The sequence below is a fragment of the Amblyomma mixtum genome, chromosome 2 (assembly GCF_055824585.1).
Source record: "Amblyomma mixtum isolate Tamu chromosome 2, ASM5582458v1, whole genome shotgun sequence".
NCBI lineage: Eukaryota > Metazoa > Arthropoda > Arachnida > Ixodida > Ixodidae > Amblyomma > Amblyomma mixtum.
Window position 1 is genome coordinate 15,110,325 of NC_143013.1, and position 25,839 is coordinate 15,136,163.

At 46.2% G+C, this 25,839-nt stretch overlaps 2 protein-coding genes and 1 long non-coding RNA gene across 8 annotated transcripts in view; 2 read left to right on the forward strand and 1 right to left on the reverse strand.

The window, feature by feature from the left end:
• Positions 1 to 25,839, reverse strand: part of LOC149358506 (uncharacterized) — a 31,561-nt gene extending 5,722 nt beyond the window's left edge. For 2 of the 5 annotated variants that reach the window (XM_089570591.1, XM_089570590.1), the window contains exons 1-3: positions 25,502 to 25,839; positions 18,380 to 20,046; positions 6,669 to 6,735 (exon numbers count right to left, since the gene is read on the reverse strand). Coding sequence is in view for 1 of the 5 variants with exons in the window: in XM_089570588.1 (XP_089426714.1) it covers positions 14,546 to 15,253 (708 nt within the window). In the remaining 4 variants the exon portion in view is untranslated. Of the gene's footprint in view, positions 1 to 6,668; positions 6,736 to 14,256; positions 15,457 to 18,379; positions 20,047 to 25,501 lie in introns of those variants that run through there. The other 3 variants (XM_089570589.1, XM_089570588.1, XM_089570593.1) reach the window with 3 other exon arrangements.
• Positions 856 to 4,684, forward strand: LOC149358507 (uncharacterized). Of its 2 annotated transcripts, XR_016288690.1 has the most exons (4): positions 856 to 1,177; positions 1,400 to 1,489; positions 2,588 to 2,699; positions 4,570 to 4,684. It is a non-coding gene; the product is annotated as an uncharacterized LOC149358507 (long non-coding RNA). The 2 variants fall into 2 exon arrangements; XR_016288691.1 differs by having other exon boundaries at positions 2,588 to 4,684.
• Positions 8,897 to 14,272, forward strand: LOC149358508 (uncharacterized). Its single transcript, XM_089570586.1, has 2 exons — positions 8,897 to 9,259; positions 10,714 to 14,272. The coding sequence occupies exon 2, from the start codon at positions 10,776 to 10,778 to the stop codon at positions 11,838 to 11,840; it is 1,065 nt and encodes a 354-aa protein (XP_089426712.1). The 5' UTR covers positions 8,897 to 9,259; positions 10,714 to 10,775; the 3' UTR covers positions 11,841 to 14,272.

The window sequence follows — 25,839 nt, forward strand, 5'->3', positions numbered from 1 at the left end:
GATCACTCGATGCGGCTTTATTAAATCAATATTTCTACAGCTGTATCTATTTCGATTGAGTTAAACTATTTTTGAACAGAGCGGTTTTTCTTTCTCCGGATTCTCCTCACACGTGCGGCCCCATAAGCACAAAAAAAAGGTGAAATTTCTCGCAGCAATATCATGCAGCAATATCAGTATTTAAAACTGTTACTGTGCCTGATATTGAATCAATAATGCTGCAGCATTTACACCGCTTTTTTAGCCGGTTCTATGACTTATTTAGAAGTACAGGAAGGGCAGTTTATTGATATATATTTCGCAGTGCCTTCTGTACGCGGTAGTAAATGAGAGCTGACGAGAACTTCCGAATGATGCTCGTAACTTTAGGCTGCAGCTGCTCTGAAAACTATTCTGTTGCATACGCCACACATTTACGGCAGCATCTGCGTAATTCATACTGCGTAATAGCTGGCTGCATTAAAAGCTTCAAAGGGATACTGCAAGGACTGACAAGGCGAGTCTCGCCGCGCTCGTTGTCTCCGATAACGGAAGAGTTGTGCGCACGCCGAAAGCGCGGAAAAATACGTGCCACAAGGGCAGAGAGGCGCATGCAAAAATAATAAGCTACCAGCACATTGCAAGGACCAAAGGTTGTTGCCCCGCACGCGGGCGGCTTGACCTTGGGACACTACTAGGAACGCAGACGTTCTTTCAGTCAGCGGAGAAAAGGAAAAGAGGGGAAGCGCGGGGTCCGGCGGAACGAAAGAAAGGCACGAAGCATGGAGGAAGGAAAACCTCCTCTGTAATTCCTCTATGGCGCGAAGCAAGCTTTGGAAGCGATGGCTGGCGATGGGTTGTAGTTGCTCCTGGTTTTTCCCTTCTCTCTCTTCAGGTCACGTGCCTGTCTATTTGGATTGGCCGCTCGCGTAGAGTCGAAGACGAAGCCGCTGTTTACCGCGCCTGGGTGCCGTCGTGCAAGTCGCGACGCGCATTCCTCTTTTCATCTTGTAGTACGGGCCTGTGTGCGTTTAGGTTCTGTTCAGCGATTACTCCATCGTGCAAGTTTCATCGATGTGTGACGCTGCAGTGGGCGACATCTTCGCGAAAGAGTCACCGTCTGAAAGAAACAGCGCTCGCCAGATCGTCGCGGCGCCCTCATCGTACGGATTCTTTGCGCCCAATTTCAACCGTACAAGTAAGTGACATTTTCGTTTGGTCATACGGGTTGTTTCCTGCCATCAAATTATGGTGTGTTCAGTACAGATTTTTTATCATGGATTGTGTGCGCGAGCCGCTGCTTGTTGCTATTTCTTGTTTTGAGCCGGTCGTGTGCGGCCGGAGGGAGCCTATCGTGTACAACACACGATCGCAGCGGCGCAATCTGCCGGCGTCTTTCTCATACTTTCTTTCACTGCAGGCTCTGATCCTTCGTCTGCCGTGCGAAAGAACATTGCCGGTCGTCTCTTCAACGCCAAGTATTTGTCCCTGCTCACGACCATTCAGTAAGGTAAGTCCAAACCGCAGTCTCCGTTCAGAAAGGGGCGAGTAAATTAGTGTGCGCGCTTCTGTGGCACGTACTGCGCGCAGTGCTTACATCTACTGCAGCACTGTATGTGATTCTTATTGGACCATAATCCCTTTATAATTTTAGCGCTGCAAGGCAACTCCTTCTGCCAGGCCGCTTTTTTTTTTTTTGCGAATGGACGGCGTCAATTTTTTTCTTTACCACGGAGTAGCAAGCAAACGATAAAACAGTAAACGTGAAATTTATTTATTCATAGGCACGAAATTAGCAGCTCATTTGTGCTCTGCGCTTCCTGGCATGCGGCCGTTTTCGCTTACACCTTGCAATATTTTTGCTAACCCAGAATGTGACTTATCATGCCAGCAGTTTTACTGTATTCGAATGGCAAGATGCGCTTGCTAATGGTGTTAAGTTGATATGTAACTGGCTCTTCACTCAGGCTGAGAACTAATAGAGAAAAGTGAACTTGTTTAGTTCTTTTTACTAGTGAAAAGGTCGGGGCTAGTTGGTGGCCAAACATTAGCTCACAAAAGCGTACAGTCTCTTTTTGTCTTTTTGTCACCTCTTTTTGTGCTCTTGTATTCTCTTGTGAAAGAGCGAGACTTTAGGTTTGATGTCGCTCTAAGAGGTTGAATAGAAGAATACGCTAGTATCTAAGCTTTTCTGTTTAGAACAATAAGGATTTTGGTTGCACTGCGGTAATCTGTCAACGAAAAAAAAATTCTGTAATGAATACTGTCAATCTCGTAAGCAGTAACAGTATAGTAACAGTTTTTTCTGCAGTGGCTGTTAGAAAATATGTTAATTATGTTAGGCACTTAGTGGCAATTCACTGGTAATAGGCCATTGTGCTGTGGAAGTTTGTGTAGGCTTACTGTGCCAGTGCATTGCGTCAATTATGCCTCTTATAGATATGTGGCAAGTGCTGTAATGGATAAAATTTGGAATAAAAAGTTGTTTCTTATTTTCAAAATATTCCTGTAGTTTTTTGAGCATGTGTGCTGCCATTACGTGGTTTAATGAACATATAAGTTATCACTAACCATTACACTAATACTATAAATGACGCCTCTATTGCAGTGCACCTGGGAGAAGGAGGGATGCAAAGGTGCACAACCATTGTCACTCCTAGCACCGAAGTTCAGCCTGGATTCTTCAAAACCGTACAAGTGGCCGGGACTAGATGTGTGTGGTATGTATGTTTTTATGTAATTGGGACATTGTTGCAAGTTCATCATCACTTGATGTCCATCCGTGAACATAGTGTTCTATGTTGCACAGCTACAGCCATTCTATTACAGAGATTTTAGAGCTTTTCAGTGTTTTCAAGAACTTAGTTCTGAAAGAATTTCTGAATAATGGTTTGTGACCACTTTTTATGGCATGAAGTATAAGTGCAGTTTTTTTTCTGCAAAAGTAGGCTGGACTTCAGCAAAGATTTCATATTGAATTAGTTTGAGAGGCGCTGCCTACAATCCATGTTGCTGACGTCAGAAAAAAATGACACAGTTATGGTAATGCTTGGCAGGGTGGCATGCTACCAAGCTAATATGACTAGCACCGTTTATGCATGTGAAGCTTAATGTGATATGCAGCTACATGAGGCTGTTAATCTTCTTTGCACTGTTCACACTTTCTTTTTGAGTAGGAAGGTGCTGTTCACTGATGTGAATAATTTCCAACAACTCACATGAATCCATATTAGTTTTATTTCACATCGGAGTGAACTTAAAATTTAATTAAGCTCACGTGCCCTGCATGTGACAGCAGATATGGAAGGCAACTGTTTTAATAGCCATTCTTGAATGCTGTCAGTCAGTGTTTACAATTTAATTATGCTAAGCATCTGAAAAGATGTGTAAAGGTAACATTCTATTGTGCCAGCAAAATGTAATTCATGAGAATTACTGCTGCTGCATATGCTGCAAGCATTGGATGAAGCAGCACTGTCTAAATAAAAAGACGAGATTTGTAATTTCCTCAAGCAAAACTAGTGCTTTAGAAGGAGACTGTTCTATGCTGCTTGTGTAGTTAATGTAGTCTGTCAGTGAAGGCCAGTCTATAACCAAAGCTTTTTGCACAGGCATAATGTAGAGGCGTAGTATGAAACAGGTTATGAACGTGAATAAAAAGTATCTGTATATTATAATGTGTTCCAAATAATTTTTTGGGTATGACGTTACCTCATGCATGGAGACAATTCTTTAGATGTGTAAGTTACCCTTGCTTATATTTCACATTTAGCCGAAAGCTTTTCTTTGTTTTCCAGGAGTGGTACACTAAGATTTATAGTGCATAGCCTTTGTGCATAGGCCTTTCACCAGGTATTTAAACTGTATCAAAATGCTGTGACAATGGAATGCACCCAGAAATGCCATCACAGGGACAAGCTTCCTGCTGTTTGCTAATTGGAAATGAATTCACAGGTAATATATGCAGGGAAAATTACAGTTGGAAGTATCACTCATTGATGCTCAGATAATCACCTACACTTCCCTTTTAGGAAGAAAATTCACTGTATGGGCAACAAAACATATAATGGCATCAGAGACCAGAGACATATTGTTAGCAAGGGCTGCATGAAACCTTAACCACTCTAGATACGGAGAAATAAAAACACGAGAATGGAGGGAAGGGTTTGTTAAACGGCATTTCATTTTATCACCTTTTAGTAGCTTCCATTTCATGCACATGTTTTTCTGTTTCTTGATATGACCCTCTTCTTAGTCTGGCATCTGGGATGCCTACAGCCTGACCGTGCAGCTGGGCACAATATTCTGAATTTTTCCTGAGAAGCCAGTGTGCTTGTGATAATGTAAGCATATGTGAGTGATTAAGTAGCTGCCATTTAGGACATGTTTTGTTTTTCCTGCATATCTTTTCTGATTTTGGTTCTCAATAATAAACAGAAGCCTGCACTTGTGGCATTGTTTTCATGCATTTCCATTTATCCCTGCCTTTTGTGTGGTTTACACTTTTAGACCTGAATTAACTAAGCCCATGGTCACGTCGTCTGAGCTTTGTGGTTGCAAAATTCATTATATGTTTTCTTCTCTGTGCAGGTCAAATACATGGTACATACTGCCTCCACCTGTATGAAGAAGACTGCCAGGGTCATTTCTGTAATATGGTGTAGCATGTGACAAAATAAATATGACGGTATGTTTCTTTCTCCGATTCGTTTATGAATTCTTTGTGTACATTCGCAGTAGTACCTGCACCTGAACACACAATGACACAGACCATCTCACATGAAAGATTCGTCGCAACATTTTGACACTGCCTGCACTTCCAGAAAGACTCGGGCTTCTACCATATGGGTCAACTTTAGTTCTGCATTCAGTGGGCAGGTGTACGCTACAGAAGGGTAATAATGCTCTCGTGTGGACAGTATAAATACACCACCGAATAGTGCATAGATACCCCTTGCAGTAGGGCATTACTTTGTACCACTAGAAGGGTAACTTTATCCATCATGTAAGGGTATAAGCTTGCACCACAGGGGTGCAAACTTTGCTCTGTTTATGACAGTATAAGTTTAGTCTTTGACAAAGTAACTTTGCACTTCTATACATAGCATAAATTTACCTGCTAAAGGTGCAAACTTGCACCTTGCATGCTAGGATATGTTTATGCTTTCCTCAGGCTAACATTTACCCCTTTTAGAAAGGCGTAATGTTATACCTAACTGGTTTAAAGTTACTCTTCTTATGTCAGTGCAAGTTTAGGCTATTAGAGCGTAACATTACTCTATGTGCGAGAGCATAAATACTTAGTCTCCAAGAAACAGCGTAACCTTACCCCCAAAAAGGTGTCAGCTCAGCGACAAGTGTTTTACCCCCCAAAAAGACTAAGATCACACCTTTTTTTCTTAGAGTGTATGATACCCTCGCTTCCGCAGCGCTAAGAACCAGGTCTAGCCGTGGGAAGGTGGTCACGTATTCGTCGACGTGCCGGGGCCTACGTGAAATAACCGGCGCGTCGGCAACTGAAGAGCACCCTATCCGCCACACAAGAACAGGGGGGGGGGGGGGGGGGGGAGACCCTTTCCTCCTCTTTCTGCATGGCGGCGACGGTGTTCTATGCAGTCACGTTATCTTGACTCTCTAGCGGCGTCAGCGGCATCCAGCGGTATCAGTCGGTCGCTGCTAGCGCTGGGGGGATGAAAAGGGGGCGGAGCTGGTTACGAGGCCGACGCCGACGCGAAACCCAGGAACGGACGCCAAAGAGCTGCGCTCTAATAATTTATCTCAACCAAATGGCAGCCGTAGCCATGTCATGTCCTGACAGTGGTTGACTTACCACTCGGCTGCATGATAAGGCATCTTTTACCTTTGTCTTATCCATCTTTCTCCCCGAGTAAGGAGGGAGCACCCGCACGGGACAGCTAGCATTCTGATATAGCTTTTTTTCTTGTCATGGAATTTGTAAAATATAAAATCATTCGTAAAATTCGCCGCCCTACTGTGTGTAGCTAGAACATTTAATAGGCAGTTTTAGCTGAGCGTTTTTACGGCCAGCGGGGCGGAGCGGGCGAGAGGATACACCAGCGGAGACGTGCGCGAGAAAAGAGTTCTAGCCGGGCGGACCGCCCGTCTTCTCGAGCGGACTAGAGTCGAATTGCTCTGCTGCTCCACCTATAAGTGAAAAGAATATCAATTAAGCCAGCTAATAATGCGCTGAAACTATTTAGTAAAGGTAGATTCTGTGTTTTTAGTTATTTATTGGGTAAATGTTGCGTTTTAGATGCACAAAAGAGGCTGCCATCTTGAATACCCATACACGCCGGCGCGCTCTTACGCACGCTCGCGCGCTGCCTATCGCTCCGCTGGAGAGGGCTTCTCAGCGGGCGTAAGCTTCGCTCCGTAAAAACGCTGGCCGGCCCAGCGACGTGCGCATGCGCAGTGGCGTAAAAACGCTCAGCTAAAACTTTCTAATAAGACCGAACATGTCCTCTATCGCTCTTTTTTTTTCGTTCCTTTTAAATATATATATATATTTTTCATTTAGCATGAAACGTGCCTGTAGCCTGAGTCATACAGGTGTCGACAAAGATCTCTCTGGCAGATATCGCCCGGACACTGTCCACCCCTATCGGAAGGTAAAGTTTTTCTGAAAAGACCGTAAGGCTTATGGCCAAGCCCAGCATGAAACCGCCTACCTCTCGATTCCAAGGCAGGGCCATGGCTCCCAGAGCCCGCCGGTTCCAGCCTCAGGGAGCAGGTGGTCTGCAGGGTGCATCATCAGTAAATAACACGTCGGCAATCCCGCCTGGACAAGTCCGAAGGACACAGGTGACTCAGCCATGTGGCATTTTGCGACCGATGCAAACCGTATACAGCGTTCCCTGAACACAGTTCGCAATCTGCTGATCTGTATCTGTGTGGCGGTAGTATCCCTGTGATTAATCCCTTCCTGAAATACGCGACCTACTTAAGTTAGCGACCCCCCCCCCCCCCCTTCTTCGAGGTTTTCGTGCGCGTGGACACTGTTCTGAAGCCAAATTCCAAACCCGCATTGTGCGGCTTATGGAAGCCATGACAGAGGCAGCGAGTGTGCCGTCACGAAATTTTAACGAGCGGAAGCGTGTGGAAAATGTTGCTTGATGTCACCTGTACTCGGAAGGAAGTCATTCATTCTTCGTTGCCTTCGTTGTTTTTTTTTATTGCGAAAGCAATACTACTTGCACTTTCACGCCTTTGCCGTGCCGCGGCGGTGACCACCATTGACCTTCATTTGCGAAAGCAATACTACTTGCACTTTCACGCCTTTGCCGTGCCGCGGCGGTGACCGCCATTGACCTTCATTTGCGAAAGCAATACTACTTGCACTTTCACGCCTTTGCCGTGCCGCGGCGGTGACCACCATCATGTCGCGGCGGTGACCACCATTGACCTTGATTGGATTTGATTGGATTATATTAGATTGGATTGGACTGGATTGTATTAGTTTAGATTAGATTACATTGGATTAGATAGGAGTGGATTGGATTGGAATGGATTAGATAAGATGGGATTGGTTTGGATTGGGTTATATAACCGATGCATCACCACAAGTCTAACCACAAGCACCACCACCAGCTACACTACCAGCTGTACCATGGCGTAGGTACGGATATTGCTTTCGCATTTACCGGGCTTAACCAAGCTAAGCCACAGCGATTTTTTTTTTTTTTTGAAAGAATAACCGCTCAAAGCGTAATGTACTGTGCGCCAAAAGAGGAATGGTTCCTGGCACCGCATTGCAGCCGTGCTGTCATGAAATGTGAACACGGGAGCGCGTCTAAAATAGCCTCGAACCCTACTCGTCGTGATACCCGGCGGCCGCTTCCATAAACAAAATGGAAAGGTAGGTGTGTCTTCACGCTTGACGGAGCAGGAAAGGTGCACTAACCCTAGCTTTCCGCCATGTTGAGCGATTATTCTTTCAAAAAAAAAAAACGAGGACAATGAAGGACAAATAACTTCCTTCCTAGTACAGGCGACGTCAAGTAACGTTTCCACATGATCCTGCTCGTTAAAATTTCCGCTTCAATCAGAAATGAATTCGAGTCTACAAATGAAAAGAATTTTCTGCACGTATACTTTCGTTCAAATTTTCACTTAAATGTGAACTGAATTTGTAATTTCAGTTGAAAGACAACCTTGCGTTAAACTAATCCTTAGCTAAGGAAACGGCGACGTCGTACCATCTCTGCAGGACTCACATAAACGCAAGTAACTTGCCTTCGACAACAGGTGAAGCAACTGTCATCTTCACCAAGCAGTCGGCAATTTTGTCTAGTTTTTGGTCACTGTTGCATTACCTGCAGCTCCGGAATCACAACCCAGCGACGATGTTCAATTAACGTGACACATCGTGCGTCGAAAACTGTGCCCGATTTGAAGACAATCATTCCTGGACGATCATTTTCCTCTTTCTAGTGAAATCATCCGTTACAAGATTCGTTAAGCACGCAATTTATTGAATTTTACGTGCATCGAGTTTTAACTGAATAGCTTCGCACGCCAACCAGGGCCGAACCGAATTGAAAGAATTTGTGTACAGGAGCGATCAGTGCGTCCCCAGTACCCACTTCACACTGTCCATATTAAGACAAAGGAAAGACACTTACTGCATAAATGATTTTTTTTTTTTTTACTGAAAGCTAAGCTTGCTTCCGGAGAGCTAGCTTTGCACTTAAACATATAGGCCGTCTAGAAAAGATACATTGCAACAACAAAAAAAAAAAACAGCGCAAAAAATGTTCGCCTTTTCTGTAAGCAAGTTCGAGACGTGACCACTCATCTGATAGGTGTCACAGCTTTGAACGAGGCGCGCAGCCATCGTGGCAGGTCAGATATCTCACTCGCGCTCGAAGCTACGTGTCAATAACTCGCCAACACTTCTCCGTCCAATGCAGCCTTTTCACGGCGCCTCTCCTGGGAGCCCCCGAGCCGTTATCAAAGGCAGTCGCCGATAAGAGCTGCCGTGTACGTGGGTTTGTATTGCAGCCAGCCAGCCATGGAGCCCTGTCTGCTATCGCGGCGCTGGGAGGCTCCATTATGGAGTGCGAAACGGAGTAGCCCCCGGTTTGTGCATTAGCCCCTTCGAGCTTTCGGTAAGCAAGTGCCGTCGTTGACGTCACAGCCTCGTAACCCCGAGATGGCCGATCGGTCATGGCTTGCCGAGCAAAGGCAGGAGTGAAATCCCGAACACTGCAACGCTTCCCGAGACTGAAGGTCGTTACAGCGAAAGCGGCCAGTTAGCGAGGTGAGTGACTTTTGCAGCACGGACTAAGCGGAAGCATCGACATGGACGTCAATCCATCTAATGTCTACCCGCAGATAAAGAATCTCTCAAAGAAAATATACTGCAAGCAGGTTTATTTACAAGGCGCTCTGTAAATTAATTGAGGCAGGCGAGAATGTTGCGTACTGCGCCGGTGTATCAAGTGATAATACCGACGTGCACGTGAAGTCCGCCCAGCAGGACATTGCCGCTGCATTGATTTCAAGCGTGAATGGGAACCTTGCTAGCTTTCTCCGTTTTTTTTTTTTTTGTGCGTGCATTTGGAAGACATCGTGGCCTGTGAATTTTCGAATAACGTCCACGGCACTTTTGTTTTTGTCAGGAAAAGGAATTCCTCTCTCTTTTCTGAATACCCGCGCGTTTTGCACCAAACAACGTCTTACGAAAGCATAGCGTAGCCACTATGATGCAAATATATCGGAATTACTACCCTATACTGTTGATTTGAGGAGAAGCCAGTAGATGGCAGAAGTGGCCTTTCCGGAGCTTGCGCCACGGATGATGCTTTCTGGTGCCTCACAAAAACAATGTGAAAAACATACTTTTCGCTGTTTTCTTGTACACTGCGGCCGATCATGAGGCGTTTTCTAATGCAAGGTAATCGTGACAGCCGGCATCGCCGTTAACGATGTAGCAATAACGAGATTAAAGTTACTACGGGGTGGCATGAGCTTCGATAGCCGCCAACGTTTCCGTCTCTCTTTCTATCAGAGGATACAACTTAAAGAAAGGAAACAGGTTTGTAACAGCAGCCGGTGGCCCGCAGCTATGCGCTGTAGTCCGCCCATAACCGATTACAGCAGTGAATCAAATCAACATTTTAATACTTCACTCTGTTAAGCAAGTCACAGTCATCAAAATTATGAAGCTTGTAGTTTACTTCTGCTATTACTTTTTTTTAGGCCATAAGAGAAACTTTAACAGACTATTTCCTTGCCACGTATTACCATGAATGTGGGCGTAGCTTCACCGCAGACTTATAGCCGATTACAGCACAGCATGGGCCGAAGGGTGGCGGCCATTTATTCGTTTATTGCCGCTTAAATTTTCTGGGTATAAGTCAGGCTCCAGTGCGCCGCGGAAGAAATCGGTCTTCTTGTTTGTGTACGCTAATTCCTTTTTTTTTCGTGTTGCCGTAACCTCACTTTCACTGATAAGCGCACGACACGACGTCGGGATGCCCTGTCGACTATTATTGGCTGAAGTAGGCCAACTGAAACAATTAGGCATTTGCTAGAGGTAGAAGTAATGAGAATGCCTGGTAGACGCTGTGCGTACAAAGCCAAAGCGATAAAACTTTTTGATACAAATTTTTATGAGTGCACGACTGATATGAGATGACACAGTTGAACTTTTTTTTTCTTTTTACTTTGAGCACTTTCCGCTTTTTCTAATTCTCGCATCTTTTGTTCCAGAAAAAAATACAGCGTGCTCCCAACTCCACGAAAGTGAGAGCACCTTGCGACAGACCACCACCATGCTGCCCATAGCGGCAGTGGTGTTGGCCGTCGCTGTGTTCCTGCTGTCGGCAGGCACACTCACTTGGCTGTACTTCAGACATATCAGACAGATGTCCTGCGCGTACCACAAAGGATCTTACAAGCCATGCAAGGCAGAAGAGCTGGTTCTGGGCAGACCTGCAAGGCCTTTCAACGGCTCAACGAAAGCCACCACGTCCGACGAAACAGACGCCAAGGACGTCGAAGCAGGCGGCGAGACCACAGCAGACTCAGGCGTCACTCTGCTGTCTGTCACGCCACGCAAGCCTGAAGCTGAAAGCGTCCACCACAAAAGTGCCACACAATTTGATCAGTCCAAGTCCACTGCCGATGGCACGTCAACCCCTGCAGGTAGTGTTAGCGCATACCACTCTGCAAGCCCACGAACACAAAGAGCTAATGTAGCACGTGAGCTGACCTACGATTCAAGTCAAGAAGCAGATCAAAAACCATTGGAAACGTCCTGCGCTGGGGTTCCTCGATGTCAGACTACGTGCCTGAACGAGAAGACAACAAATGGCACAGTCTGCATCAAGGAAAGTGTAGCGCACCATGGAGAATCGGAGAACGACAGCGAAGAACAGCCTCTGTCGCCGATGTTGTGGGACTACGCTGGCTTCAAGTGGCCCGGAAAGAACAGAGAGGACGTGTTCACCATGGACGAATACGACCACACCGACTCCGATTACAGCGGCACGAATGACTACGAGGAGGACTCGGACTGCCACTCGAGTACGTCGGGTGTGCACCACGGCCTCCGAAAGACGCAGCGTTCATACTCCTGCTATTCATTTGTCGAACACTGCCCGAAACAGCTGCAAGACCATAGATGCGTCCGGCTGGTGCCTCCGGAATGCACCATGCTGCATTGCGGTGCAGCCTCTTCAGGGAGTCTGCTGGTCTCGGATGAGGACGAGGCCGACCAGGCCTTCTCCGGCAAGGCACAGCATGACGAGACCTACAGACAATACCTGGAAAGTGTTATTCTGAAGCGCAAAGCGAGAATGTACTACGGCAGGTATGCCCACTACCCGCAGTCTTAGAAACTATATGTTTGCTGATGTGTGGAAGTAATGATCAGTCCTATAGTGGCAATCATTTATGTCTTTATACACTGCACTAATGAGATGCAAAGCCAGTAATTGTCTTGTATTGTCAATATTGTCGATATCAAGTTTCAGACGTTTTCTCGAAGCGAAATGACCTTCTAGTCCGTAATTTCTGTTACAGTGCGACATACAAACAACTTTAGGAAAATATTGTACAATTTCCGGGCCTTCAATTGTGTTAAGTTTATTTCTAGATGAAGTTTCAGACATTTTCTCAAAGCGAAATGGTCTTCTAGCCCCTAATTCCTGTTAGAGTGTGACCAACAAACATGACGCCGGGAAATTTGTCCAAATTACGGGCCTTCGTGAACTTTCGAGGCACTCACCAAAAGCTGACCTCAATAACATCGTCTTTGGCAGTCCTTAAACGAAAGTAGGATGACCATGACATGCCTCTTCACAGTTGCTTCACAATTTCCGGGCCTTCGATTGTCTTATACTATTTTTAGATGAACTTTGAGACATTTTCTTGAAGCGAAGTTACCTTCTAGCCCGTATTCCTGTTAGAGTGTGACAAACAAACATGCACGGGAAAATTTGTCCTAATTACGGTCCTTCATGTACTTTCGAGGCACTCATCAAACTGACCTCAATAACATCGTCTTTGGCAGTCCTTAAACGAAAGTAGGATGACCATGACATGCCTCTCCACAGTTGGTTGTGCGTATCATTAGGCGTTGTCATCAGATGAGACACATAATATTTATAAGTCCGCAATAAGGGCCAAAGATCACAGCCACCACTGCCCAACATCGCATCCTTCAATGTGGCCCTACATTTAGGACGGATGACTCACGGGCTACATTTAGGACAGATAACTCAGGGGCTAAGAGATGGCGCTGTACGTTTTAGCGCCGTACTCGAACATAAGCGCGCTGTGACGCTTCGTTAGCTTACACGTATGTCACGGCAAGGTCGGGCTAGAAGAAGCGCTGTCATTTGCTTTATGCACAAATTCCACTCTTCTGTGACGATCGCTTCCTAGACAGCGCAGCCGATGCCCGAACCAGCATAACAACCGAACCGACGGCATGCGTGCTCTTCAAACAGCAAACAGAAAAAAAAAAAAACGAACACTCCGCGTATCACATTGTCCACGTGATTGCTGTCATTTGAACGCTCCATGAAAGGTGCGCCGGATCAAAAACCTGTCCCGAAACGATATTTTACCGCTGCTTCCCGTTACTAAGCTATACTAGTGGTGCCGTGTTTGCATCCAGTTGCCCAGCTCTTACTAGTAAGCGGTACGCTGTACCACTGTGGAAGGCTATGCTACGAACCTGCTCCAGTAATTAAGAAATGAGATTTCGCTGTTCGAGCAGGAAAAGCGCAATTCAGTAACGAAGAAGCCTTTGAACTTTCTTATAGCTTCGAAATTCATCATTTTCTCACTTCTTTCGCGTTGCTGCGGAGGTTGTTGCCAACGGCCATGCAGTTTAATCTGTACGTGCTGCATACAATAGGAGATTCTTCAGAGTTTGGCGACGGAAATCAAAGGAAGGGTTGAATAACTGCCGTCTTGGAGGTACGTGAAAAGCAGTTAGCAAAGTGGAAAGGAGGATGGTGGTGGTTTATGGTGGTGGTTTATGGGGTTTAACGTCCCAAAGCGACTAAGGCTGTGAGAGACGCCGTAGTGGAGAGCTCCGGAAATTTCGTCCACGTGGGGATCTTTAACGTGCACTGACATCGCACAGTACACGGGCCTCTAGAATTTCTCCTCCAAAGAAATTCAACCGCCGCGGCCGGGATCGAACCCGCGTCTTTCGGTTCAGCAGCCCAGCACCATAACCACTGAGCCACCGCGGCAGCGGAAAGGAGGATGAAACTTGAAATAATCTTGAAGGAAAGTAGGCTTTAAATGAGTTAATGAATGTGAAGAAATTTTGGCGGTAGATTTAATGAAATTAGAATGAAACCAACCAAATAATATATATGCCGGTGGCAACTACAGATTTAGATTATTCTTCTTGTTCCTTGTCTTAAAGCATGATTTGTGCTGTATAGCGTTCGCGCCTACTTGAGTAGGGTGCCGCGGCTGGTAAGCGCGAAATTACATTTGGGAGGTAGCCTTGTACTAGACGATTGTCATACACATAAAGAACAGTCTGAGACCACCTCCGAAGAAGAAAATGTTGCTCCGATGCATTTTCATATGCGACCCTGTCAAGTTTAACACAGTAACCACACACTTTCCTTTCTGGCACACTTGATGCACTGACGTCCGTCTTGTATTTTAGAACTGTATACACTGAAGTGGTTGAGGTGGTTTCTTCGTATAGCACTGCCTTCTCTAAAATAAAAAAAAGAAAGAACCTGTGCTTTGATCAAGCGCGAATAAAGACTATGCATGTCTTCGCCATTGACAATTCCATTCATAGCCGTGTTCATTACAAGTAACCCGACAGCGTGTTTTATTACTTGCTGCCGTAACGTGGGCAGCCGTGAAAGAAGCAGTCCAGCAGGTTTCCAGGTGGGCACTACAGTTGTTGTCACAACCACTAGTGGCAATGAGTTCTTTGAAACCTGCAGGTGCAGCAAAGATTAAAAACGTACACGTACTGATCGACAAGAAGTACCACAGTATAGAGATTCTGAAGGCCTGCAACTCTCCAAACTCGTCAAACAATAGCGGCACCAGATCACGAACCGATGGGCGACACTTGGCGGCCACGAGTACTTTCTTCCAGAAGGCTGCAGGACCTCATCTCCAAGCGGAAACAATCGGCAGCGTCGAGGTCAGTGTAAGGCGAACCCGAGTGCCTGCGGTTCCAGCTGCCACCCTTTAGGACGCTGGGCAGCGACACGGCGGCGCCCGCAAACCTCGCACAGGGCAACGCGCCGTTCATTTTGTCCCGGGGCTCCATGAACAGCATCGAAGAGCTGCTGCAACCAGAGTCGAGTTTCTCCAGCGTCACCTGTCCGCGCACAATGCCGCCCTCGAGGATGTCTCCGACGTAACACCGAGGAGCCTTGCAGTCACTGTCTCCGCCCTGAGTGCGATGGATGGATGTCTTCACGTGGCACGGAGGGCGAGGAGGTGGAGGCTCTTTGATCTGCCAGGTACTGTCATACAACTCGATGGTGCTCGAGTAAGAGGATCCCTGCTCGGCCGGACAGCTGGGCCTTTCGGCGGGAGCAGTGGGCCCGGAGGAACTGGCGTTACTACGACCACTGTTCACCCCGGGATCGGAGTAGCCGTTGTAGAGTCCCGCCACGCTGTGGGCGGCGGAATTGAGCTTGAAGGCTGCCATGCAGGAAGCTGTGTCGAGTCCGTAGCAGAAGCAGACCGCCAGACTCACCACGACGAGCGCGACAAGGACAATGGCCATCAGAAGAAGCAAGTGCATGACCGTCCAGCCAGCTGCATTCCGCCCTCAGCCTTTGTGTGCGCGGCGCAGGTGCAGCATGGGAGAATGCACGGTGATCTAGTCGATGGGCGTGCCTAGTCCAACGCTGTGCATTCCGTCGACGACCACAGCTCCGGTTTTGGGGACGACGGGATGTGGTACATAAGGACGGGCAGTCGTTGCTGATGTCCTAACGACGTGACCTGCGTTAGTGAGACCGCCACGCTAAGCCAAAGCGAAGAAAAAAATCAGCAAAACCGCTCGGGGATCATGCAGTCTCCTCGGGCGATGACAGTGACGGGAGAACGCGAAGACAACCGGTAAAGAAAAGAACATGACGACAAGGCTTTACCTCGAATCTCTTCACATTCGTACGACAGCACGCAGGCTCAATAGCAGCGAAGTAATTGTAAGTAAGAATTGCACAGAGACCTAGAGGCCAGCGAGATAAACTAAACCGCATCCTGTTTGCAGTTCAATGCAGTAAGCTCGGAAGTCAAGGGAGAAAAAGGATAAACTGAAAAATGAAGTTCGCTGCACATGCGGACGAACTAAAATTGAGGGGCGATCAATTGAATTGATTGATGCGGAGGAAATGCAAGAGAGTTCTTCCTTTACCTTGTCTTCCTTCGTGCTATCTTTCTGCAGCCTGGAACACCAAATGTACCACTACGACCACTACCCCATCCAGCTTCACTAGAATGCTATCACTATAACCGTGTCCTTACAGTTGCTGTCATCGGTGTTTCATTATAGCCGGTGCTTCATTATAGCCGGTGTGACATTACAGCAGGTATTTCGCTCTAGCTGGCGTTATAGCACGTGGCAGGTGGCATTTAGGGGAAGTTCCGGCTTTTCACCTTGCAGTGCTGGCATATCTGACAGGTGCAGGTTTAACAAAGACACTGGACGCCGCCGCCGGAAAGTTTTCGCCACCATGGCCTTCCTTATGCTCCAGCATTAAAATCAGGCTAGACAGCCCGCTATTTGAAAGGCACAACTCAGGCTCAGAACGGTTTAGAGATGTCACGTTGCAATCGTAGTTCGAGTGTACGGTTACGCTGTGAGCAAGCCGAAAATACGTACAGACCACTTGGCCGCTTCCCAACACCGTGACTGTCAAAGCTACGGCTATGTTGTGTCCAGTACTGCTTGCTGTGAGCAGCGCAGTATTTACGAACTCGCAGAAAGAAAAGGAGGAGGGGGGGAGTGAACAGCTCCCCACCGGGGCACGTGTCAGAGCCCATTACTTCCGCGTGTTAACAAACGCTAAAGAAGGGCAAGGACCGATTGCAATTAGGGTCGGTCTGCTCATCCCAACGAATTCGCATATCTTATAGACCGTTTCTTTAAGCCGGCGGTTATCTTGGCAGCTACTCGTTAACAGCGGGGGCAAGGCAGCAATTAAACGCGCTCAGCGCTGAGAAGGACGTCTCTGCCTTCGTTTCCTGGAAGTAAAACGAGCGCAGCGTGTTCGTGCTTTTGCATACACCAACGTGTGTCCGTCAGTGAAGATAACGTTTTCCTGTCTGCTTAGTCGAAACAAGGTGCTACACCTAACTGTCTGCACATAACCCCAACTGAAATACCTGATTTAAAGCACGGATACTCCCTTTTAGAAATGATTTCTAGACTTTCTATAAACTTTTTGTAGATATGTTGCCTTCCTATAGCTATTTCATATTGTTTATTCACAGTCTATAAACTGTCTATAACAAAAATTTACTCGAACTGTATGTCTATAAATTTAAAGGTTGTCTATAGACTGTCTATGTATTTAGATAGTATTGGCTATAGGTGTCTAAAGTATTTAGATAGATAGTATAAACGAGTCCATTGGATTTGTTTATAGAAAGTCTATAGACATTATTGACAAAATTCTATGGCTATAGGTGCTATAGTATTTGCATAGATAGTATAGACTAGTCCATTGGATTTGTTTATAGAGAGTCTACAGATTTTATAGACAAAATGATATGACAGTCTGTAGACTGTCTAAATAATTTTTTTGTAAGAGATGAAGAGTTTCATGCCTATCAGCAACGTTTTACACGATTGCGCTAAAGTACAAGAGTTTTGATTAATCATTCATACAGGCTGAGTGAGCTTCTTTTCATCCATTATGTAGGAACTGCACAAAGGCGAATCACACGGAAGGAGAAAGGTGCTCGAACTTAATGGACCCTCATAACTCACTGAAATTTTCACACTTGTGCAATTCTTTTTATTTATACTTGATGTACGCGTTCTACTTCCGCATAAAATACGCCAAGGCCGCGATTCTGTAACAGTTGCGTGGAATTAACGCTACACTGAGGTGAAATTGTATACTAATAATCGATGCATTGTACACAATAGAACCAATGAACGCTTACGCGCAGTCTATTTTAGCTGGAACCAGTAGCAAGGAAGGTTTCACGACTACGATGTGAAAGCTGCGTTGGCCAATGGCCGCGTATAACTGAACGTAGCAAATTAAGGAGGAGGGTATACAGCTCAAAATTCGAGAATTGGTGTATCAGCATTTCTTCCAGCAATAGCCACCATCTATTGCAATGCTTCCTTGTAGCACCTACCCCTTAAACCCATCAGTGTTAAAAAGCCGCAGTGAAATGTCTACCGCGCAATAGATCATCATGTGCATATGCGGAAGGCAACATTCTATTTATGACATAGCACTCCACACCGTCCAGTCTGCAGTTGGCCCGCAGTAATCATACGCCTTCTCAGACTCTGGATTCAATATATGCATGCTGTAAACACAGTTCCCCAGCATATGAAGATGATCTGAACTGTACACAGGAAGTAGGCGAATCCTGAACGATTCTTATGACACAGCATGACCAATCTTCTCAGAAACGCGAATGGTCCTTTTGTTCTTCCGTCCCTGTACCGCTAAATTGGGTGCCTGCCTAAAACTTTCGCTTCCTTTGCTCCACAGGACATCGCTTGAGGGCTCTATAGATAAACCATTTTATGTATGGACAGTTTTCTTGCCGACAAAGCGGTTCACAGAAACCTGCTGCAGAGTGAATTGAGATGGACAATCAGCCATGAAAGCAGGCGCATCAAAAGCGACGGCTTCTTGAAGCAAACATGCGCACGCTGCGCACGAGATATACGAACCTTGGGTCACAAGAGCATCGGAGGTCCTTGCAGCGCCAGGACTAGGCGTCTCCTCTTCAAGACCTGCACACCGAAGCCGTCTGGCAGGGTTGTCATCGGCGAGGAGGGATTGCGGCTGGATGACGTCTTGGCGCCGGAACAGCGACTGACCGCGAGGCCTCCCAGTGTCCCCGACTCCTCAAGCGCGGGAGGAACAGCGGACGACATAAACGCGCCTTATCTATGACCACGGCCCAGCGTCAGGCTTTCGAGCACGCGGCGTTCCTCCGCGCCGTGTAATCTTATCGCGGGGCCGGAGTGTCGCTAAGCTGACACGCGTGCAGCCGTTGTCGTTTTCACTTTGCCGGAGCCCCACCTGCAGCGCTGCCACATGCCGCAATGGCCAGCATCTCACTTATCGGTAGGTAGGTATACGCAGCCCCTTTTGTCTTCCAGATATTCAGCTCAGAAGGGGATCTCTTCGCAAATCAGAATCAAGCCTCTCTCTCATTTTTTTTCTTTCACAAAAGGTGTTGTTATTTCTCTGTGTGCGCGTTTTCTTCCTTTGGTGGCATAGAGGTGCATAGTCTCATTGAGGCAATACAAGTAGTCTAAAGGTAAACAAAGAGAGCTACAGAGGAGATTAATCAGAGACGCAGTAAAGCGGAGCCCTGTTCATATAATGTACCCCGACAAGCGGGCGTTATATGACTCCCCCACTGGGCCTGCATACTGCAACATTGCGACCGCACAAACAGCCATCCCGCGAAAGTTTCCAAGCAAAACGCAGTGTTGCAGACACGGAGGAGGAGCGCTGCGACCCTCCGCTGCATATATCTTCTACGTTATCAGAGTCATCCCTCCTGTCCAGAGGAGTTATAGCTGGCGCTGGCTGGTAGGAACAAAGTGACGACAAATCCAGCTCTCGGGCCGCAACGGATAGTTAAAAGATAAAGATTTTTCGCATTACGAAACTTGTAGGGCCTGAAAGACACGGACAGATACGAAGTAGTCAACACGTATGTGTCCATGTCTTTTAAGCGCAACAAGTTTCGTCATGACAAACAAACCCGCCCGTACTGCCGCCCTGATCAGTCTCATATGTCCCGCATCCAGCATTCTGAATGTTTGCTGGAATAATGACACCACGGCGCCTAACGTACAGAATATTTCCAATAGAATTTGCTCATTTACTCCAATGGTGATTAGAAATGTAGAAAAAGCAGCACAGAAGACTTCCCTTTGCTTCCAGTATACAGTACTCCAAACGCCCCAGGGAACTTCTAACTCTTGCTGTTTCACGAAAGCAGAGTCCGCACAGCGCTGCAAGACACAATTGGTAGCACGAGCACATCGACCACCAAAAGAAACTGAACAGTGTGAACATTACATGTCTGCCAAAAGAGTACCCCGTTCCTGCACCTCAAGCTTTGCAGGACACCAGCTATGGTGCAGCGGTTCATGTTACAGCGTTGTTGCTTTTTGCGGCCTCCGATCATCGTCCTCATCCTGATCGTCTGACTGTTCCCGTACGCTGACATCCCTCGATGGCGGCATGGTCCATATCTTCATTATGACCCAGCAGCAGCGCACGCTGAGGAGAACCATCGCCACGCCGATTATGATGAAGGCGATCAGCTCGCCCTCCATGCTCTTTTACTCATCGTCGAACATCCGTACAGATACACCTGCAGAGAAGAACCGGGGAATGAACACATGTATAATCGGGGACAAAAGTGTTCAGGGAGCTCGAATGCGATTCGGGAGTATAAGCGCGATGTGTGCTAACGGGTGCCGATGCAACTACTAGTATGCATTAGAGAAGGAGATGTTTGACCTCTGCAGGTATAAGCTGAACCTCGTTATAACGCAGTTGAAGGGGTCCGGCGATTACTTCGTTATAGGCGTAGCTTCGTTATATCCCGTTTGGACAGAGTTTCCAAAAGAAATCGTAATTCCGTCGTTATATCCATTATTTCGTTATAAACAGTTTCATTATAGCGAGGTTAGACTGTAGTTCCGAGCCACCAGCTAATCGTTAAGTTAAGCGTTTCAGTGGTTTCTAGTGCATCCTGGAGACTTTTGCCTTGACAGTGCATATATAGCGACAGCCGTGATGGCCACTGCGTTGGACGACCAGTAACAGTGCAATGCTCCCGCTCATCTAGCTCACGTTTCAAAAGAAGTCGCGAGTACCTTTTTAGGCAGAGCTCGTAGATCGCACCAGTTGGGAAACTCGTCCGCTTCAAAAACTGACTATAGCCGCATACAAACCTAGAAAAAAACGGCTTTCCCCTTCCAGCCAATGGCGTCGGCCGATTTTCATGCATGATAGCGTGACAATTCAGGGAGTGGAAGATTAAAGGGTATAGTACCCCCCCCCCCCCCCCCCCCTTCATTGCCAGGGATTGACCCATTCCTGCATTGTCACCCTAGCAGGTTTACGAGAATCGGCCGACGCCATTGGCTCGAAGGGGGTCCTTCCACGGGGAAAAACCGCTTTTTTTCTTGAGTTGTATTCAGCTATAGTCCCCCGAGCCACTTTCAAGGGTGCTAAGGATGGCGGTGTCGTTTGGAAGCGGCCAATAAAAGTTGTCGCCATATATCGCCATTATCTTTTGAAAAGCGTTTTTTTTTTTTGCTTCTCTTACCTTTTAATTCATCTCCCAGACTGTTGTAACTATGCATTTTTGTTAAAGCATCTATTTCACCGACTTCGCTGTTAGGCGCCTGTGCGTTTATCAACGATCTGCAACTGGAACACAGTTTACTTTATTGACCATGGACGCTGCTACAATCCGTAAAGCGCCAAATTTTGGCCCAATCAAACCACCGCTTTTTGATACATGGACCTAAAGGGAAGTTCTGCAACTGATAAGATCAAAGATCTCTGCCTTTCAAGTATCTGTGACGTCGCGTACAAGCAATAGCATCGCCAATTTGTTTCATTTTGCGGCAGACTAGCGCGCATGCCGTAGATGCCATGTCTTTACAGTGCCGATTTTCTCCTGATTTACCTAATTATTTTTTCATAGAACAAAAGAAGCAACGCTTATGCTTCGCGGAACATGAAATACTAAATTTACAAAAGCAAACATAAGAATGGCCATCTTAAAGAGCGCCTTGGCGCTCTGAATTATCAGTGAATGCAATCTTTTAATTTCTCAAAATTTTCTTCCTGCGCGTTTTCGTCACCATCTCCAAGCACATCCGTGTTCATACCTTCTGGGCCTTTGTATACATGCCCTCTCTTTCCGGGCCGACACAACTGCAGTCGTGGGAATTTTTTTTTTTGTTCTCACAGACTGAACAGTGAACAGCGGAATCTTCCCGCGGCATCTTCAGCAGCAAACTCAGTGAGTGTCAGCAATCGCATCGTCGCCGGAAGGTCGTGTACCAGCTACGGTCGCGGGCACTTTGGCCTTGGAACTATACAGGAACAGACAGTACTTTATCTCAGATGATATTGCTTTAACACTGCAGCTACAGTTTGCAATGCACCACAGCCTTGCAGGGGGGGGGGGGGGGGGTGTCCTTTGACGGGGAAAAGCTGCTGCGTTCTTCGAGTTGTATCCGACTATAGTAACTGCTTGTCACATATGTTACTAGCCTGTCAGTAACTGCAGTTAGTAACGAGACGGTTAGCAACAGTTACTAACCCAATGAGTTAGTAACAGCTGCTATCCGCAGTTAGTAACGGGAAGAGTAGTCATGGCTGCTACCTAGTCACCAGCCGCAGTTAGTATTGAGAAGCATATATTACACTGTTAAGAAAAGTGTCGGAGAGTTCACTAACTACTGCCTTCTTAGTAACTGGGGGGGAGTAAAATTAGCAAAAGTCACTACCTCGAGAAGCTAGTGAAGAGCTCAACAATCGCAAACAAAAAGCTTGTAGTATTTACTAAGAAAGAGAGTAGAAATTTTTCGCATATGCTGCTAGATTCTTCATACGGTACGCTGGCGTGGCTTGTTAAATTTGTGCGTACTGAAAAGCTACATGGTCAATTTGACTAATTCCCGAAACCAGTAAGAGCTATCAGAGCGCGCTGGCCGTACATAAACACTTCGGTTTAGGTTTAACGTGCATTACATGTACAAATTATGCGAGGCGATGGCATCAAACAACCTTACCGGGCACACACGAAGGTCCAGAATGCAAGAAAAACGAACCAGAAAGGGTCACCAACATGTGACCCGCGCATCGCGCATGTATAGGTAAATCTTTCTCAGTCTTATATATGCACTCCGTAAATCTGACTCTAAGTTACCGGCTAGTCAGCTGAGCTAAGATACAAGCGTTAATTACGAAGTCGAGATTGTAGAAGCGGCTTAGTCTGTACCTATCCGCACTCTCCTGCAGAAATCTTTAATTATGCAAAAACAATTTATTCACTCTACAGTCTGCGTCAGTTTATTTTTTTTACTTTATTTTAGGGTTAAGGGAACGGTTACTAACTAGATACTAACTTGCGACCATAGTTAGTAAAAGTAGCCCTTGTTACGTTTTTACTAACTGTACCTTCAAGAGGTAGTAAATAGTAAAAAAGCCGTAAAACGAAGTCAGAGTTAGTAACTGCTGCACTTGCTACCTTTTTACTATACTTCGTTTTTAAGAGTGAACTGCGAATATTTTGGAAAGCTGCTGAGCTTTCTTTGGCATAGGCACGCCCTTGGGTCGATGCTAAGTGTAATTACACACTCATCTGAATTCCATTCCACCTCTATAGTTTTCCCTAAACATGGACTAACATTGTCCTAGACCAGGACATTCTTTTTTTTTTTGCGTTAGCTACGAAGAAATATAGAGCCTTCCCTTATATTGCTTCGCTAGGGTATAGATGCTAATTGTAGATATTCCTCAATTCGAAACAGAATTAAAACGATGTTCGTTCGGGCGGACATTAAAAGCATGACACTAAGACGTAAGTTGGAGCTTTATTGCCTCGCATATAATGTCGTATTGATCACAGAACATCTCCTAAATTATCAAAGCCTCGCTGCGGGCGTTGGGTACAGCAGTGGTAAAAGGTTCTGGATTAATTTCAACCACCTGAAATTTTTCACCGCGCACCATGGTCTCATACAAGAGTGTTTTTCTTTTTTCCGTTCATTGAAATAAGCTTACCTTTCAAGCTGGCTCTAAGACAGCTTTTTTGAAGCTCACAGATTACTCGTACACAACTTTCATAATGAACGTATCTCGAAAAGAATTTATTTGACATCTGCAGAGTAAACTTTCACAACTCGCTTCCAGAAGAAAATTTTCTAAAACGGCTAACGTTGTAAACTAAGCGAGACATCTTAACGACTTTCTTGGAGTGGCACGACGTGTCGAGCGCACATGGTGATGACGTGCATTTTAAACCTCACGAACTGAATCTGAGGTACGTTGCATGGGTACATACCACGTGCTTCAGGGCTTTAAGTAATTTAAAAAAAAAAAGGCTTTATTTGCTAAAGTTGCGGCATAGTATTACCAGTGTTGGCGGACACCGGAATATCGGTGCTAGTTAACTAATTTCTGATAATTAAACAGTTATACAACTAACTGCAATTACAGACTTGTAGCCGATCCTTAGTAACAGCCATATCAGTTTTTAGAATTTCGAAAACGCGATTATCCTTGGCGCTGTGGACCAACAAATTCAAGCTACATCGTGCCAAAACACATGCGCTTTCGAAAAGCATGCAGGCGAAGCAACCTCTCCAGCGCACGTAACTAGTCAAGAAATGCAAATTTTGTTGAGCCACAGCGCCAAGGGTAATAGCGTTTTCTAATTTGTAAAAAAATGATATGGCTGTTACTAACGGCCGGCTAAAAATTTCTATTTGCAACTAGGCGCCTAACTCTAAGAGTTAAAAAGTTAATTATTAAAAATTGGTTAACCAGCTTGTTACTTAAGACGATTCATCGGTTTTCTGGTGTCCGTCAGAACTGGAAATACTATGCTGAAAAAGCCATATTTTTACCAAAAAAAAAATATTTTTTGAGAAGTACTCAGTCTTCCCTGAAACACCTGGCATATCACTGACACATTCAAGCAGTCGTTGTTACCCAGTGGAAGCGGAAAATTTCGGCAGAAGAGCAACAGTGCACGCATGGTCGCATTCACAAGTGGTCGCATGTACCCTGGCTTGCTACTCTTGAGATACGTTTCTGTCAAGCAGGATGGCCAGGGACAGAAACGAGCAAACAGATACGGCTCTAGATAACAACTGTCACTTCCTCCCGGTCTTGATAAAACAGCTTATATATGCCACTGTGCTGGACGAAAGATAGGGCACTCGAGAAATGATGCTCCCAAAGAACTCATACTAAAAGAGAAAATGAACACAGTTGGGCGATTCTTGAGTCGCATAACTTCAACAGGTTATTTGTTTTGATTTTCTTTTCATTTAGTAGCTTTTAACGGGTACTTGAATAATGCAAGGCAAGTTTTAACTTAAGCAGGGAAAAAAAAAAAACATTTGCACGTCAAACACATAAGGCGGTTCTCAATAAGACAATCGTCGAACCCCCTGTCACGACAAGAGCGTTGACACCTGCCGACATTTACCCAAGCACGTACAAAATTTGACAAAGACTTGACCGAATAAAATCCGGCTTGAAAACGTGGTGTTTACCTCAGCGAAGGTTTACCGCTGTTTACCGGGGCCAGCATCGTATTATGTGAAAAGATGGCGTCTCGTTAAGATTAATTCACACAACGGGCAAAGCCAATGTTCTCGTTCTTGAAACCAAGTGACACGTATGCCACCCAGTCGCGGAGTGTAGTGCATGTGCCAGCATATACGATTGTGGGTAGTGTCAAGTCACGTGCCTATGGTTGCGTATATAGGAAGTCGCCATGTGATCTGTTGAGCCTGCAGCAAACTAGTTTTCTAACTGCGTCATTCGCAGATCGACACTCACCGGTGGCTATTCTATATTGATAATCTCGGCACGCTTTACAGTCTATAGACTTTTGCATCGGGCGAGGGAGTTGTCGAAACGCCTCCTCTCTGGACTGTCGGAAACCGGTTCCGCCGCCGCTTCCACCGTGCTAGCGCGAGGTGATCACGACAATCCAATGAACAATATGGCAGCGCCCAGGGAGCCCTTATTGCGAAGGTCTATAGCGGCAGCCGCGGTTAGAAACTTACCTTCAAAGTACCTGGTCCATCGCAGAAGCACAGGCGGACACTTGGTAGCTCATGTAGAACAACGTAGAATAGCAAAACTGGCGTAAATAACCTTCCCGCAGCGTACCTTTCTAACTCCCATGCCCGGAGGCGCCCCAGTGCACTCTTTTTTTTTTCCAAGCACGGGGAGGGAAGGTCGGACGGATGTCGACAGTCCGCTTCCGTTTCAAAGGCGCCATCCGCTTTCGCTTCTAGGAGATAAAAAAAAAAAGTGTGCGATGAGAGCACAGAGAGGGAAACCCTGCTGAAGGTGGTCGGAAATCTTCGCAGGTGCTAAGCATGGCGAGCTGCCGCGTTGG